The sequence below is a fragment of the Heptranchias perlo genome, chromosome 4 (assembly GCF_035084215.1).
Source record: "Heptranchias perlo isolate sHepPer1 chromosome 4, sHepPer1.hap1, whole genome shotgun sequence".
In the NCBI taxonomy this organism is placed as follows: Eukaryota; Metazoa; Chordata; class Chondrichthyes; order Hexanchiformes; family Hexanchidae; genus Heptranchias; species Heptranchias perlo.
In genome coordinates this window covers 53,709,916-53,727,330 of record NC_090328.1, presented here as the reverse complement: position 1 = coordinate 53,727,330, position 17,415 = coordinate 53,709,916, and the positions used below count along the sequence as shown (strand labels likewise).

The window sequence follows — 17,415 nt, the reverse complement described above, 5'->3', positions numbered from 1 at the left end:
TTAATGATGCCTCACTCCAGGTATCAATACATGGGGTGAGGAGGAGGGGGAGGACAGAGATCTTCCCCCCGGCGGGCGGGAGGAAGCGGCCTGCCTCTGCCACCAGGAAGGCCTGGCTCGAGGTGGCAGAGGAGGTCACCTGCACTACCAACATATCGCCCACCTGCATACAATGCAGGAGGCGCTCCAATGACCTCAGTAGGTCAAAGTGAGTACACTTACTCATTCCTCTACACTCCATCTACCACATCACCGCCCCCACCCCACACCTCCTTCTGCACTGCCAACACTACTCTGTCACATCACCCCTCATACCCACTCAAACCTCATCCTCATCTTACCTGCACTTACTCACCTCGCCAGTACTCATCCCGCCACTACCACTCAACCCAATCCTCATACAATCTCATGGCTCTATCTCATACTCACCCTCTTGTGCATCTCTTTCACGGTCAGCCTCACTCACCCTGCCACTACCTGTGCTGCAGCCACAGGGCATGCATCACATATGTGCAGTAGGCAGCGTAAGGCAAACGTGTCGTGAGCATGAAGGGGATGCACAAGGGTCTTTGAGGGTTTGTCATGGTTGTTACTTATATTGAATTTCTGACCAACTCACATTACATATTATATTGGCACCACTACTGCCATGTCTTTGCAAATCTTGTCTGGTTTGTGCAATGATGCCCTTTCCTGAGGATCACTATGAAGACCCACAACTGATGCCACCCATTGTGTCACTGCAGAGTGGGTGTAGGTGTATTTGCAGGGCTCTTTTGTGCAGACGGCTGAGAGACGTCGGCGATGTCCCCGGTGGCACCCTGGAAGGATGCGGAGGAGAAGTTGTTGAGGGCAGTGGTGACTTTGACAGCGACAGGTAAGAAGATGGTGCTCGGGCCAGCCAGGAGCAGCTTGGCATGAAGGAGGCTGCAGATATCCACGACGACATGTCGAGTGACTCTGAGCCTCCGTGTGCACTGCTGCTCAGAGAGGTCCAGGAAGCTGAGCCTCGGTCTGTGGACCCTGTGGCGAGGGCAGTGCCCTCTGCGACGCATCTCTCTCTGCGGTTGCCCTCCCTCCTGCTGTACAGGTGGATGTGTCACAGCACTCTGTTGTGGAGCTCCATGTGTCAGAGGTGGATGGCGAGGCTGGTGATGCTGTTCGCCCTCCGAGGAGGTGATGACTGCAGTAAGGCGGCCCCCATCCGGAAGATGTACATCTGAGGGGGTCCGCAAGGTAGATACATGTCTCTGGACCCCGGGGTAAGTGTGCAAGTTGGTGAATTTTATTGTTAGGAGGAGGGTGGTGGCGGCCAAACTTTGTCCCAAGTGACAGAGTGGCCTCCTGCAATGAGTGAGGGTCTCCCCCCACCCCCCACCTGTCAAATGGACCTTTGCAGCTGCCACAGGCTGATGGCTGCAACAGGTCCATTTGAACTGGGAGTGTTTCCCCCAGTATGGGAAACAGTCCCAGTTTGCCATAAAATCCCACCCTTCCTCACATAATCCCTTAATCAGGTCAGTTAATGACCTGAACAAGCAAAATAAATACCTTCAAGTGGAAACCCGCTGGCTTTAATTGCCTGCGGGGGCTGCGCACGCACGCTGGCGCGTCAGTGGGGAACCCGGAAGTGGACGGGTTGGAGCCGGGCTCCAGTCCCGCTCCAGGATTCTACGATTTTCGGAGCTCCCCCGCCAGGAACGCACCTGATAGCGGGTGCTAAAATGATGCCCATTATCTTCTTACAGATGCCACCAGCAAGCATTCATGTCTTAGGGATTTGGAACGTAATTTCCTGTTGAGGTTTACCTGAAAGCTAGTTTCAAAAGAGGGGGCATACTAGCATGTGGGGCCTATTTACATGAGTAACCAGCACTAATGAACCAGAGAGAATATCCACAGCAGAATCGAAATTTGTAACAGGGTGGAAGGGATGACTCTGGCACATCAATTTTCAAGCCTATGAACACAGGAACGCTGTGCTATCTGATAGCCCAGTATTCTATTCACCGGCATGGAGAAGGTTCAAACTATACATGTGAGATGCTATGGAATATTCTAGGTTTGATATTTCAAATCTATCTGGATGGATTGAGTGCAGATACTCTGGTTTTACTGTACTCTGAGTAGCTGTGCAGCACAGGACCAATTTGTTTAAAGAAACAAAAAGGAAATTGTTTCAAAGCAGACACCAGGTGGGATTAGAACACTCGGTAATTGAAACAGCAAAACATTGATTGGTCTGACACCTTGAGATGTGTCTCATTCATCCTGCCAGCAATTCAGAATTTAAAATAGCTTGAATATATTCTGTTTCGGGGTTCATTTTTCTGCTAATTTACGATCTGAAATGACCTTCAAAAAATACCAAAACTATATCATTTAATGTTTGCAAGATAATCCAAATGGAATAAAATTCATTAATTTGGAGGGAGAAAATGGATTGCTGACCACACAATAATGGAGTCAAAAACGGTTGAGAGCAAAAAAGCATGCTTCTGTCAGCATGACTGCCTTCCACCACCCACCTTGTGTGACAAGTGAAGCTGCTTTATATGACCCACTTTGGGGTTTAGCTTTGGATTATGGTTTCTTTTTTTTCATTCGTTCATGGGATGTGGGCGTCGCTGGCGAGGCCGGCATTTATTGCCCATCCCTAATTGCCCTTGAGAAGGTGGTGGTGAGCTGCCTTCTTGAACCGCTGCAGTCCGTGTGGTTAGGAAGGGAGTTCCAGGATTTTGACCCAGCGACGATGAAGGAACGGGGATATATTTCCAAGTTGGGCTGGTGTGTGACTTGGAGGGGAACGTGCAGGTGGTGTTGTTCCCATGTGCCTGCTGCTCTTGTCCTTCTAGGTGGTAGAGGTCGCGGGTTTGAGAGGTGCTGTCGAAGAAGCCTTGGCGAGTTGCTGCAGTGCATCCTGTGGATGGTACATACTGCAGCCACAGTGAAGGGAGTGAATGTTTCGGGTGGCGGATGGGGTGCCAATCAAGCAGGGCTGCTTTGTTCTGGATGGTGTCGAGCTTTTTGAGTGTTGTTGAAGCTGCACTCATCCAGGCAAGTGGAGAGTATTCCATCACACTCCTGACTTGTGCCTTGCAGATGGTGGAAAGGCTTTGGGGAGTCAGGAGGTGAGTCACTCACCACAGAATACCCAGCCTCTGACCTGCTCTTGTAGCCATGGTATTTATATGGCTAGTCCAGTTAAGTTTCTGGTCAATGGTGACCCCCAGGATGTTGATGGTGGGGGATTCGGCGATGGTAATGCCGTTGAATGTCAAGGGGAGGTGGTTAGACCCTCTCCTGTTGGAGATGGTCATTGCCTGGCACTTGTCTGGCGCGAATGTTACTTGCCACTTATCAGCCCAAGCCTGGATGTTGTCCAGGTCTTGCTGCATGCGGGCTCGGACTGCTTCATTATCTGAGGGTTTGCGAATGGAACTGAACACTGCAATCATCAGCGAACATCCCCATTTCTGACCTTATGATGGAAGGAAGGTCATTGATGAAGCAGCTGAAGATGGTTGGGCCTAGGACATTGCCCTGAGGAACTCCTGCAGCAATGCCCTGGGGCTGAGATGATTGGCCTCCAACAACCGCTACCATCTTCCTTTCTGCTAGGTATGACTCGAGCCACTGGAGAGTTTTCCCCCTGATTCCCAACACCCGAACTTGGTTCACAGGCTGGCATTGTCCATGGTTCTCTTCCCTCAAGCACCATCCTCCTCCCCTTCAAAACTTCCATTATCACCATGCTCCTCAAAAAACCACCTTCATTAATTATCACTCCATCTCCAAATTCTCTTTCCGTTTCAAGATCCTTGAACAGATTTCCTCCCAACCCCATGCCCACTTCTCCCTGAACTCCCTCCAGCTTCTACCCAACTCACACCATGAAAACAGCCCAACCAAAGTCACCACCAACAACCTTTATGGCTATGACCGTGGTTCTTTATCCCTCCTTGTCCCTTCAACAATGTTCAACACAGTTGACCATGCCATCCTCCTCCAATACCTGTCTTCCATCATCCACCTTTGTGGGCTTGCCCTTGCATAGTTTCATTCCTATCTATCAATACAAAACCAGCGCATTTCCAACAACCGTTTCTTCTCCATGCCTGCACTTTAATCACCGGAGTCTCCCAGGAATATATTCTTGGCACCCTGCCTTTCTTCGACATCTACACACTTGCCTCTTGGTGACATTATCTCCAGAAATTTGTATAAAGTTGGACCCAATTGACTTCAGCATGTATGCCAAGGATACCAGTTCTAGATCCCATATCATTTCCATCACAAAGAGCACTTACTTCCAACTTGTCAAAAACTCTGCCGCTGCATCCTGTTCTGCAATAGGTCCCACTCAACCATCGTTCCTGTCCATTCTGACCTAAATGAACCCACCATCCAATAGAGTACTACATATTAAATCAGCATCATTGTCTTTCCCTACCCTGACTCGCCACTCCTATCGCTGTAATCTCCACCAGCCATAGATGTTCCCTTCTGAACTCTCTGTTTCTCTGACTCCAGCCTTTAGTGCATCTCTCCTCCAATGTTCCCTCTAATTTTTTTCGGCCATGTGCAGAATTAATTTGGGTTTGTGCACCGACATAAAGGCTGTATGCGCCACCGTAAATAAAAAAATCACAACTTTGAATAGAACATCATTTTAGACACATAGAAAATAGGAGCAAGAGTAGACCATTCGGCCCTTCGGGCCTGCTCCGCCATTCAAAATGATCATGGCTGATCGTCTAACTCAGTACCTTGTTCCTGCTTTTTCCCCATATCCCTTGATCCCTTCAGCATTAAGAAATATATCTATCTCCTTCTTGAATACATCTAATGACTTGGCCTCCACTGCCTTCTGTGGTAGAGAATTCCATAGGTTCACCACCCTCTGAGTGAAGAAATTTCTCCTCATCTCAGTTCTAAATGGCATACCCTGTATCCTGAGACGGTGCCCCTGATCTGGACTCCCCAGCCATCGGGAACATCCTCCCTGCATCTAGTCTGTCTTGTCCTGTTAGAATTTTATATGTTTCGATGAGATCACCTCTCATTCTTCTAAACTCTAGTGAATATAGGCCTAGTCGACCCAATCTCTCCTCATACGTCAGTCCTGCCATCCCAGGAATCAGTCTGGTAAACCTTCGTTGCACTCCCTCCATGGCAAGGACATCCTTCCTCAGATAAGGAGACCAAAACTGCACACAATACTCCAGATGTGGTCTCACCAAGGCCCTGTATAACTGCAGTAAGACATCCCTGTTCCTGTACTCAAATCCTCTTGCAATGAAGGCCAACATACCATTGGCCTTCCTAACTGCTTGCTGCACCTGAATGCTCGCTTTCAGCAACTGGTGTACAAGGACACCCAGGTCTTGTTGCACCTCCCGTTTTCCCAATCTATCACCATTCAGATAATAATCTGCCTTTCTGTTTTTACAACCAAAGTGGATAACTTCACATTTATCCACGTTATACTGCATCTGCCATGTTCTTGCCCACTCACCCAACTTGTCTAAATCACATTGGAGCCTCTTTGCATCCTCCTCACAGCTCACATTCCACCCCAGCTTTGTGTCGTCTACAAACTTGGAAATGTTACATTTAGTTCCCTCATCCAAATCATTGATATATATTGTGAATAGCTGGGGCCCAAGCACTGATCCCTGCGGTACCCCACTAGTCACTGCCTGCCACCCGGGAAAAGACCAGTTTATTCCTACTCTCTGCTGCCTGTCTGTCAACCAATTCTCAATCCATGCCAGTATATTCCCCCCAATCCCATGTGCTTTAATTTTGCACACTAACCTCTTGTGTGGGACCTTATCAAAAGTCTTCTGAAAATCTTAACACACCACATCCACTGGTTCTCCCCTATCTATTCTACTGGTTACATCCTCAAAAAACTCCAGTAGATTTGTGAAGCATGATTTCCCTTTCATAAATCCATGCTGATTTTGTCCAATCCTGTTAATGCCTTCCAAGTGTTCTGTTATCACATCTTTTATAATAGACTCCAGCATTTTCCCCACTACTGATGTTAGGCTAACTGGTCTGTAATTCCCTGTTTTTTCTCTCCCTCCTTTTTTAAATAGTGGGGTTACATTTGCCACCCTCCAATCTGCAGGAACTGTTCCAGAGTCTATAGCATTTTGGAAGATGGTCACCAATGTATCCACTATTTCCAGGGCCATTTCCTTTTGTACTCTGGGATGTAGATTATCAGGCCCTGGGGATTTGTCAGCCTTTAGCCCCATTAATTTCGCTAGCATTATTTTTTTTTTACTAATACTGGTTTTCTTCAGTTGCTCCCTCTCACTAAGCCCTTGGTTCCCTAACATTTGTGGCAGGTTATTTGTGTCCTCCTTTGTGATGACAGAACCAAAGTATGTGTTTAATTGTTCTGCCATTTCTTTGTTCCCCATTATAATTTCCCCCATTTCTGACTGTAAGGGACCTACATTTGTCTTCACTAATCTTTTTCTCTTGACATTTTTATAGAAGCTTTTACAGTCAGTTTTTTATGTTCCCTGCTAGTTTACTCTCATACTCTATTTTTCCCTTTTAATCAATCTCTTTGTCCTCCTTTGCTGAATTCTGAATTGCTCCCAATCCTCAGGCTTGCCGCTTTTTCTGGCGATTTTATATGTGTCCTCTTTGGATCTAATACTATCCCTAATTTCTTTTGTAAGCCACGGTTGAGCCACCTTTCCTGTTTTATTTTTGCACCAGACAGGAATGAATAATTGTTGTAATTCCTGCACACGTTCTTTAAACATTAGCCATTGCCTATCCACCGTCATCCCCTTTAGTATAGTTCCCCAATCCATCATAGCCAACTCACACCTCATACTTTCGTAATTTCCTTTATTTAGATTCAGGACCCTAGTTTCGGATTCAGCTACTTCACTCTCCATCTTAATGAGGAATTCTTTCATGTTATGGTCGCTCTTCCCTAAGGGATCCCGCACAAGATTGCTAATTAATCCATTCTCATTGAACAATACCCAGTCTACGATTGCCTGTTCTCTGGTTGGTTCCTCAACATACTGGTCTAGAAAACCGTCACATCCACACTCCAGGGATTCCTCCCCCACAGTATTATTGCTAATTTGGTTTGACCAATCTATATGTAGATTAAAGTCACCCATGATTATAGTTGTACCCTTCTTGCATGCGTCTCTAATTTCCTGTTTAATGCCCTCCCCTACATCTCCACTACTGTTTGGGGGCCTATAGACAACCCCCACCAACGTTTTCTGCCCCTTGGTGTTTCTTAACTCCATCCAAACAGATTTCGCATCGTGATTTTCTGAGCCAATATCCTTCCTCACTATTGCACTGAATTCCTCCTTTACTAACAACGCTACCCCACCTCCTTTCCCTTTTTGCCTGTCCTTCCTAAATATTGAATACCCCTGGATGTTCAGTTCCCATCCTTGGTCACCCTGCAGCCATGTCTCCGTAATCGCAATTATATCATAACCATTAATATCTATCTGTGCTGTTAATTCATCTACCTTTTGCTCCGCACATTAAGACACAATACCTTTAGACGTGTCTTTTTAAGAATGCTAGTCATCTGAGTATTATTTTGCACTATGGCCCTATTTGTTTTTTGCCCTTGTTTTCTCTGCCTTCCACTACTGCTTCTTCCCTTTCTGTCTTTTGTTTCTATCCTTGTTTCCCCCTCCTCTGCCTCCCTGCTCAGGTTCCCATCCCCCTGCCATTCTAGTGTAAACCTTCCCCAACAGCACTAGCAAACACCCCTGCGAAGACATCGATCCTGGTTCTGCTCGGGTGTAACCCGTCGCGCTTGTACAGGTCCCACCTTCCCCAGAACCGGTCCCAATCTGATCTCTCGGGAAGGGTCGGACCGGGTCTGATCTCTGGGGAAGGGTCGGACCGGGTCTGATCTCTGGGGAAGGGTCGGACCGGGTCTGATCTCTGGGGAAGGGTCGGACCGGGTCTGATCTCTGGGGAAGGGTCGGACCGGGTCTGATCTCCGGGGAAGGGTCGGACCGGGTCTGATCTCCGGGGAAAGGTCGGACCGGGTCTGATCTCCGGGGAAAGGTCGGACCGGGTCTGATCTCCGGGGAAAGGTCGGACCGGGTCTGATCTCCGGGGAAAGGTCGGACCGGGTCTGATCTCCGGGGAAAGGTCGGACCGGGTCTGATCTCTGGGGAAAGGTCGGACCGGGTCTGATCTCTGGGGAAAGGTCGGACCGGGTCTGATCCCTGGGGAAAGGTCGGACCGGGTCTGATCTCTGGGGAAAGGTCGGACCGGGTCTGATCTCTGGGGAAAGGTCGGACCGGGTCTGATCCCTGGGGAAAGGTCGGACCGGGTCTGATCTCTGGGGAAAGGTCGGACCGGGTCTGATCTCTGGGGAAAGGTCGGACCGGGTCTGATCTCTGGGGAAAGGTCGGACCGGGTCTGATCCCTGGGGAAAGGTCGGACCGGGTCTGATCTCTGGGGAAAGGTCGGACCGGGTCTGATCTCTGGGGAAAGGTCGGACCGGGTCTGATCTCTGGGGAAAGGTCGGACCGGGTCTGATCTCTGGGGAAAGGTCGGACCGGGTCTGATCTCTGGGGAAAGGTCGGACCGGGTCTGATCCCTGGGGAAAGGTCGGACCGGGTCTGATCTCTGGGGAAAGGTCGGACCGGGTCTGATCTCCGGGGAAAGGTCGGACCGGGTCTGATCTCTGGGGAAAGGTCGGACCGGGTCTGATCCCTGGGGAAAGGTCGGACCGGGTCTGATCTCTGGGGAAAGGTCGGACCGGGTCTGATCTCTGGGGAAAGGTCGGACCGGGTCTGATCTCTGGGGAAAGGTCGGACCGGGTCTGATCAATGGGGAAAGGTCGGACCGGGTCTGATCTCTGGGGAAAGGTCGGACCGGGTCTGATCTCTGGGGAAAGGTCGGACCGGGTCTGATCTCTGGGGAAAGGTCGGACCGGGTCTGATCTCTGGGGAAAGGTCGGACCGGGTCTGATCTCTGGGGAAAGGTCGGACCGGGTCTGATCTCTGGGGAAAGGTCGGACCGGGTCTGATCAATGGGGAAAGGTCGGACCGGGTCTGATCAATGGGGAAAGGTCGGACCGGGTCTGATCTCTGGGGGAAGGTCGGACCGGGTCTGATCTCTGGGGAAAGGTCGGACCGGGTCTGATCTCTGGGGAAAGGTCGGACCGGGTCTGATCTCCGGGGAAAGGTCGGACCGGGTCTGATCAATGGGGAAAGGTCGGACCGGGTCTGATCTCTGGGGAAAGGTCGGACCGGGTCTGATCTCCGGGGAAAGGTCGGACCGGGTCTGATCAATGGGGAAAGGTCGGACCGGGTCTGATCTCTGGGGAAAGGTCGGACCGGGTCTGATCTCTGGGGGAAGGGGAGCTGATTCCTTTTGCTCAGCCCTATCGAAGGTTCCTTTTTGTTCCTTTATCTTGTTTTAGGCTGAAATCTGAAGGGTGAAGGAAGGAGGCGAGAGCGGAGATTGTAACAGGAACTGACCTAGGCAAACGTTGTGATGGTCCAGCTCTGCTGACGGGTTTCGGTGATAGCCCAGTCGGCACAACTGGCAGTGTCGGCCTCTCGTGTTGTGCTGACAGCTCACGCAAATGGTGGTGGTGAGCAGCTCGATGTAACTGCACCGGTTCGAGTGGCCAAAACATTCGCAGTCTTGCAAGGAAAAGACAGAAAGTGTAGACGGGACGTAGACAGGATGTAGACGGGTCGCAAACTGCAAGCGGGTCACATGCTGCAGGAATGAGAGGCGGAGAGGAAATGTCTGGAATGGGAGGGAGGGGAAACACTGAGACTTTTAGAAGTGAGGGCAGAACATCAGACTCCTGGCTCGATACGGTCACATTGAATCAGGCAGATGGCGATGGATGGGAACGTTCCAGGGTTTATCGAGTCCTGTGGTGTGGCTCAGTGGGCAGCACTCTCACCGCGGAGTCAGAAGGTCATTGGTTCAAGCCCCACTCCAGAGACTTGAGCCCAAAATCCAGGCCAACACTCGGAGTGCTGTATTGTCAGAGGGGCAGTAATGAGGGAGTGCTGTACTGTCGGAGGGGCAGTAATGAGGGAGTGCTGTACTGTCGGAGGGGCAGTAATGAGGGAGTGCTGTACTGTCGGAGGGGCAGTAATGAGGGAGTGCTGTACTGTCGGAGGGGCAGTAATGAGGGAGTGCTGTACTGTCGGAGGGGCAGTAATGAGGGAGTGCTGCACTGTCGGAGGAGCAGTACTGAGGGAGTGCTGCACTGTCGGAGGGGCAGTAATGAGGGAGTGCTGTACTGTCGGAGGGTCAGTAATGAGGGAGTGCTGTACTGTCGGAGGGGCAGTAATGAGGGAGTGCTGTACTGTCGGAGGGGCAGTAATGAGGGAGTGCTGTACTGTCGGAGGGGCAGTAATGAGGGAGTGCTGTACTGTCGGAGGGGCAGTAATGAGGGAGTGCAGTATTGTCGGAGGGGCAGTAATGAGGGAGTGCTGTACTGTCGGAGAGTCAGTAATGAGGGAGTGCTGTATTGTCAGAAGGGCAGTAATGAGGGAGTGCTGTACTGTCGGAGGGGCAGTAATGAGGGAGTGCTGCACTGTCGGAGGGTCAGTAATGAGGGAGTGCTGTACTGTCGGAGGGGCAGTAATGAGGGAGTGCTGCACTGTCGGAGGGGCAGTAATGAGGGAGTGCTGCACTGTCGGAGGGGCAGTAATGAGGGAGTGCTGTACTGTCGGAGGGGCAGTAATGAGGGAGTGCTGTACTGTCGGAGGGGCAGTAATGAGGGAGTGCTGTACTGTCGGAGGGTCAGTAATGAGGGAGTGCTGTACTGTCGGAGGGTCAGTAATGAGGGAGTGCTGTACTGTCGGAGGGGCAGTAATGAGGGAGTGCTGTACTGTTGGAGGGGCAGTAATGAGGGAGTGCTGTACTGTCGGAGGGGCAGTAATGAGGGAGTGCTGTACTGTCGGAGGGGCAGTAATGAGGGAGTGCTGTACTGTTGGAGGGGCAGTAATGAGGGAGTGCTGTACTGTCGGAGGGGCAGTAATGAGGGAGTGCTGTATTGTCAGAGGGGCAGTAATGAGGGAGTGCTGTACTGTCGGAGAGTCAGTAATGAGGGAGTGCTGTATTGTCAGAAGGGCAGTAATGAGGGAGTGCTGTACTGTCGGAGGGGCAATAATGAGGGAGTGCTGTACTGTCGGAGGGGCAGTAATGAGGGAGTGCTGCACTGTCGGAGGGGCAATAATGAGGGAGTGCTGTACTGTCGGAGGAGCAGTAATGAGGGAGTGCTGCACTGTCGGAGGGTCAGTAATGAGGGAGTGCTGTACTGTCGGAGGGGCAGTAATGAGGGAGTGCTGCGCTGTCGGAGGGGCAATAATGAGGGAGTGCTGCGCTGTCGGAGGGGCAGTAATGAGGGAGTGCTGCATTGTCGGAAGTCCTGTCTTTCGAATGAAACATTAAACCGAGGCCCTGTCCACCCTCTCAGGTGGACGTAAAAGATCTCATGGCAGTATTTCGAAGAGCAAGGTAGTTCTCCCCATTGTCCTGGCCAATATTTATCCCTCAACTCAACGTCACTAAAAATAAATTATCTGCTCTTTATTTATTGCTGTTTGTGGGATCTTGCTGCGCGCGGGTTTCCTGCCGCGTCTCCTACATTGCAGCAGTGGCCACACTTCGGGGGTGCTTCTTTGGCTGTGGAGGACATTGGGATGTCTTGAGATTGTGAAAGGCGCTATATAAATGCAAGTCTTTCTTTCTTCATCTTTCTGCTGTAAGCCAGTAGCATTGTTTGAGAGCTCCTCCCTTACTTTGTGTTGGTAACCTCTAGTGATGAGATACTTGGCCATGTCTGACCTTGCTTTGTGTTAGTGACCTCTAGTGATGAGATACTTGACCGTGTCTGACCTTGCTTTGTGTTAGTGACCTCTAGTGATGAGATACTTGGCCGTGTCTGACCTTGCTTTGTGTTAGTGACCCTGAGTGATGAGATACTTGGCCGTGTCTGACCTTGCTTTGTGTTAGTGACCTCTAGTGATGAGATACTTGGCCGTGTCTGACCTTGCTTTGGATGAGCTGCATCAGGAGAAATCAGCAAAGATTGATCCCAGATGGAGAACAACGCGCAGTCTGAACAGAACATCTGTACTGTGCGCACAAACACATCGACTCGAGACTGCACGGGACAGCAAGTGGGTCCGAGAGACAAGCAACCAGACACTTCCATCAAAACCCAACAAATATTTCTGAAAATCGTCACAGATTTCAATCTGCTGGGGTCAGACAGATGTTTGTAATGATTTCAATCTGCTGGGGTCAGACAGATGTTTGTAATGATTTCAATCTGCTGGGGTCAGACAGATGTTTGTAATGATTTCAATCTGCTGGGGTCAGACAGATGTTTGTAATGATTTCAATCTGCTGGGGTCAGACAGATGTTTGTAATGATTTCAATCTGCTGGGGTCAGACAGATGTTTGTAATGATTTCAATCTGCTGGGGTCAGACAGATGTTTGTAATGATTTCCTGCCAGAAGTTACTTTTCAGCTGATAGATTTTTTTTAAAGATGATGTCAGCAGTGAAACCTCACTATCCACAGGATATTGGAACAGGAGGAGGCCATTCAGCCCCTCGAGCCTGTTACACAGGAACAGGAGGAGGCCATTCAGCCCCTCGAGCCTGTTACACAGGAACAGGAGGAGGCCATTCAGCCCCTTGAGCCTGTTACACAGGAACAGAGGAGGCCATTGAGCCCCTCGAGCCTGTTACACAGGAACAGGAGGAGGCCATTCAGCCCCTCGAGCCTGTTACACAGGAACAGGAGGAGGCCATTCAGCCCCTCGAGCCTGTTACACAGGAACAGGAGGAGGCCATTCAGCCCCTTGAGCCTGTTACACAGGAACAGAGGAGGCCATTGAGCCCCTCGAGCCTGTTACACAGGAACAGGAGGAGGCCATTCAGCCCCTCGAGCCTGTTACACAGGAACAGGAGGAGGCCATTCAGCCCCTCGAGCCTGTTACACAGGAACAGGATGAGGCCTTTCAACCCCTCGAGCCTGTTCTGCTGTTCATATAAGATCATGGCTGATCTGTACCTCAACTCCATTTACCCTCCTTTGCTCTGTATCCCTCGATACCCTCACCCAACAAAAATCTATCGATCTCAGTCTTGAAAGCTCCAATTGACCCCCAGCATCCACAGCCTTTTGGGGGAGAGAGTTCCAGATTTCCACTCCCCTTTGTGTGAAGAAATGCTTCCTGACATCACCCCTGAACGGCCGAGCTCTAATTTTAAGATTATTCCCCCTTGTTCTGGACTCTCCCACCAGAGGAAATAGTTTCTCTCGATCGACCCCATCAAATCGTTTAATCATTTTAAACACCTCGATCTGATCACCCCTCAATCTTCTAAACTCAAGGGAATACAAGTCTGGTTTATGTAACCTGTCCCCTTAATTTAACCCTTTTAGCCCCGGTATCATTCTGGTGAATCTGCGCTGCACCCCCTCCAGGGCCAATATATCTTGTCCACATTGAAATCCATCTGCCTCAGTTTTGCCCACTCACTCAGTCTGTCCATGTCCCTTTGTAACTTCCTGCTCCCATCCCCGCGACTGACTGTGTCTCCTAACTGAGTCTCACAAACTTCAATAAAAGCAAACTCCTTCTTGCAGGGGTCAAGTTGCTCAGTTAAAAATATATTTTTTACATAAGGTTATATCTCATGGGATCCAAGGTGAGGTAGCCAATTGGATACAAAATTGGCTTGACGACAGAAGACAGAGGGTGGTTGTAGAGGGTTGTTTTTCAAATTGGAGGCCTGTGACCAGTGGTGTGCCTCAGGGATCGGTGCTGGGTCCGCTGTTATTTGTTATTTATATTAATGATTTGGATGAGAATTTAGGAGGCATGGTTAGTAAGTTTGCAGATGACACCAAGATTGGTGGCATTGTGGACAATGAAGAAGGTTATCTAGGATTGCAACGGGATCTTGATAAATTGGGCCAATGGGCCGATGAATGGCAGATGGAGTTTAATTTAGATAAATGTGAGGTGATGCATTTTGGTAGATCAAATCGGGCCAGGACCTACTCCGTTAATGGTAGGGCGTTGGGGAGAGTTATAGAACAAAGAGATCTGGGAGTACAGATTCATAGCTCCTTGAAAGTGGAGTCACAGGTGGATAGGGTGGATAGGGTGGTGAAGAAGGCATTCGGCATGCTTGGTTTCATTGGTCAGAACATTGAATACAGGAGTTGGGATGTCTTGTTGAAGTTGTACAGGCCATTGGTAAGGCCACACTTGGAATACTGTGTACAGTTCTGGTCACCCTATTACAGAAAGGATATTATTAAACTAGAAAGAGTGCAGAAAAGATTTACTTGATGGTTTGACTTACAGGGAGAGGTTGGATAGACTGAGACTTTTTTCCCTGGAGAGTAGGAGGTTAAGGGGTGATCTTATAGAAGTCTATAAAATAATGAGGGGCATAGATAAGGTCGATAGTCAAAATTTTTTCCCAAAGGTAGGGGAGTCTATAACGAGGGGGCATAGATTTAAGGTGAGAGGGGAGAGATACAAAAGGGTCCAGAGGGGCAATTTTTTCACTCAAAGGGTGGTGAGTGTCTGGAACGAGCTGCCAGAGGCAGTAGTAGAGGCGGGTACAATTTTGTCTTTTAAAAAGCATTTGGACAGTTACATGGGTAAGATGGGTATAGAGGGATATGGGCCAAGTGCAGGCAATTGGGACTAGCTTAGTGGTATAAACTGGGCGACATGGACATGTTGGGCCGAAGGGCCTGTTTCCATGTTGTAACTTCTATGATCCTATGATCTATGATCTATGAATCTAAATTCCTCCCTCCTGCACCATTCCTGCAGCCACGCAATTCATCTGGTCTATTCTCCTGTTCCTATACTCACTAGCACGTGGCACTGGTAGTAATCCTGAGATCACTACCTTTCAGGTCCTGCTTTTTAAGTTATCTCCTAACTCCTTAAATTCACCATGCAGGTCCTCATCCCTTTTTTTAAACCTATGTCGTTGGTACCGATATGGACCACGACTACCGGCTGTTCACCCTCCCCATCCAGAATGCCCATCAGCTGCTCCGTGACATCCTTGACCCTAGCACCAGGGAAGCAACATAGCATCCTGGAGTCATGTTTGCGGCCGCAGAAACACCTATCTGTTCCCCTTTCAATTGAATCCCCTATCAATATAGCCCTGCCACTCTTATTCCTCCCCTCCTGTGCAGCAGAGCCACCCGTGGTGCCACGATCTTGGCTCTTGCTGCTTTCCCCTGATAAGCCATCTCCCCCAACTGTATCCAAAGCGGTATGTATATCTGTTTGCGAGGGAGATGGCCCAAGGGGACTCCTGCTCTACCTGCCTAGTCCTTTAACTCTGCCTGGCGGTCACCCATTTCCTTTCTGCCTGCGTAATCTTTACCTGCAGTGTGACCACCTCACTGAACGTGCTATCCACAATAATCTCAGCATAGCGGATGCTCCACAATGAATCCACCCGCAGCTCCAGCTCTGAAATGCGGTTCGCTAGTAGCTGCAGCTGGACACGCTTCCTGCACACATGGTCGCCAGGGACACCTGTAGTGTCCATGACTTCCCTCATCGTGCAGGAGAAGCATATCACGGGTGCGAGCTCTGCTGCCATGACTTGCCTTAGATTTACACTGCGTTTACCTCTCGGACTCTCTTCCCGCTCTCGGACTCTCCTTTTACGCTGCGCTCACCTCTCGGACTCTCCTCCCGCTCTTGGACTCTCCTTTTACACCGTGCTCACCTCTCGGACTCTCCTTTTACACTGCGCTCACCTCTCGGACTCTCCTCTTGTTCTCGGGACTCTCCTTTTTTACTGCGCTCACCTCTCGGACTCTCCTTTTACACCACGCTCACCTCTTGGACTCTCCTCCCGCTCTGGGACTCTCCTTTTACACTGCGCTCACTACATCTGCCACTTTTTCCTCGGACTTAGAAAACATAATTCAGGGTAAATAGCAAACAGAACAAATGTACAAAATAATGAATAATTGTAACAAGGCGAGCTGTAAAGGATTTTTAATTAAACAAAACATATTTCAGGAATTTCAGAAGTAAACACTGCCACCAAAGGAATGGGGACATCCTGATTGAGACCCAGAGTCTGTCGATGACAGGCCAGATGATGGAGAAGAAGAGGGTGACTGTCTCTGGTTCGGATGTTTTTATTGTGTAAATAAAGGATGTGTCTCTGTTAGAGTCATGTAGAGCAGCTATATGGTTTGATGGTTCAGCTCAGTCTAAATGGGGCAGAACTGGCAAATAAAACATCTGAAAAATAATGAGGCAGTGAGGTGCAAGTACATCGGGGCTTTACCAAGCCAGAGGTTGTTCAAGCACAAGGTGAAATTGTCCGTTACAACTGCTATTGGCATGTTAACCATCCAAATACACATGTGCCTTGAAGTTCATTATTTTCATGAGATCAGTAATTTTTTTGTGCCAGATATACAATATATGTCATGGATCTAGCATGAGTCCATCACACTTGAGATGTCACACTTTGTACATCACATTTGCCATGTCAAAAATGTAACAAAAAAGCCAGTCATTTCCTTCTGCTTTTTCTGACCTTCATTACCATGTCTCTTCCCAAGGGCAGGAGCCTGGGATTTTCTGCTAATGGACAGAAACTTCCTTCAATAATTAGCCTCCAACTGACCTCAGAATCTGCCTATTGAGACCACAGTACAGAAGTTATTGATGTTTTTCAACACATTCAAATGCCATTGTTTCAGCAGTGATTATGTCTCCTAACAATGATGGAAGCAAACAACCACTGCTACCACCATTGCAAAAACCTAAACCTTTACTACTTAGGCATGCAGACACACACTGTTCCCCTGCTTGTGGAATCTGCCACTTTTTCCCCTTTTCTCCCTTTACTCCTCTCCAGTTAGTGACTTACATTGAGGCACAGCTCTGAGTGTGTTAGCTGTCCTCCGGCATCTCATCCAAATGACCATTCTTCACTTATGAGCCGGAACAGTGAAATCTGTGTACTTCTGTCAATGCTGCAGGCAGAGGTGGCCCTGCTACCTGCGGTACAACTGGAAACATTCGCCTTGTTGTTGCTTCCAATTTTGCCAGTGCCATAGATACAAGGCACAAGTGGGGTATAGCGATGGCTCAGTTATTAATTTGCATTCCTGCGGTGGAATCAAACCATGCATACTAGGTCCCAGGTCCAATCCCTGGCCTGGCCTGTGTAATGCTGTGTTTGCCGATGGCTATTTGATCATGGGGGAAACGCAGATGAAATTCTGAAATGACCTTATCTGAATGCACATACACTTACCAGGAGGGATCGCTGGATTTAAGTCTGGAGCAAATACAGAACCTTTCTCCCCTCCCTAGTCCAAT

The 17,415-nt window shown here is 49.3% G+C and overlaps 1 protein-coding gene across 6 annotated transcripts in view; it reads right to left on the bottom strand.

Annotated features, from left to right (window-relative positions):
• fer (fer (fps/fes related) tyrosine kinase) overlaps positions 1 to 17,415 on the bottom strand; it is a 284,400-nt gene that overhangs the window by 141,380 nt on the left and 125,605 nt on the right. The window contains exon 14 of one of the 6 annotated variants that reach the window (XM_067982932.1): positions 16,065 to 16,323. The exons of the other annotated variants lie outside the window; for them this stretch is intronic. Coding sequence (XP_067839033.1) covers positions 16,288 to 16,323 — 36 coding nt within the window. The 3' untranslated portion in view covers positions 16,065 to 16,287. Of the gene's footprint in view, positions 1 to 16,064; positions 16,324 to 17,415 lie in introns of those variants that run through there. 6 annotated transcript variants of the gene reach the window in all.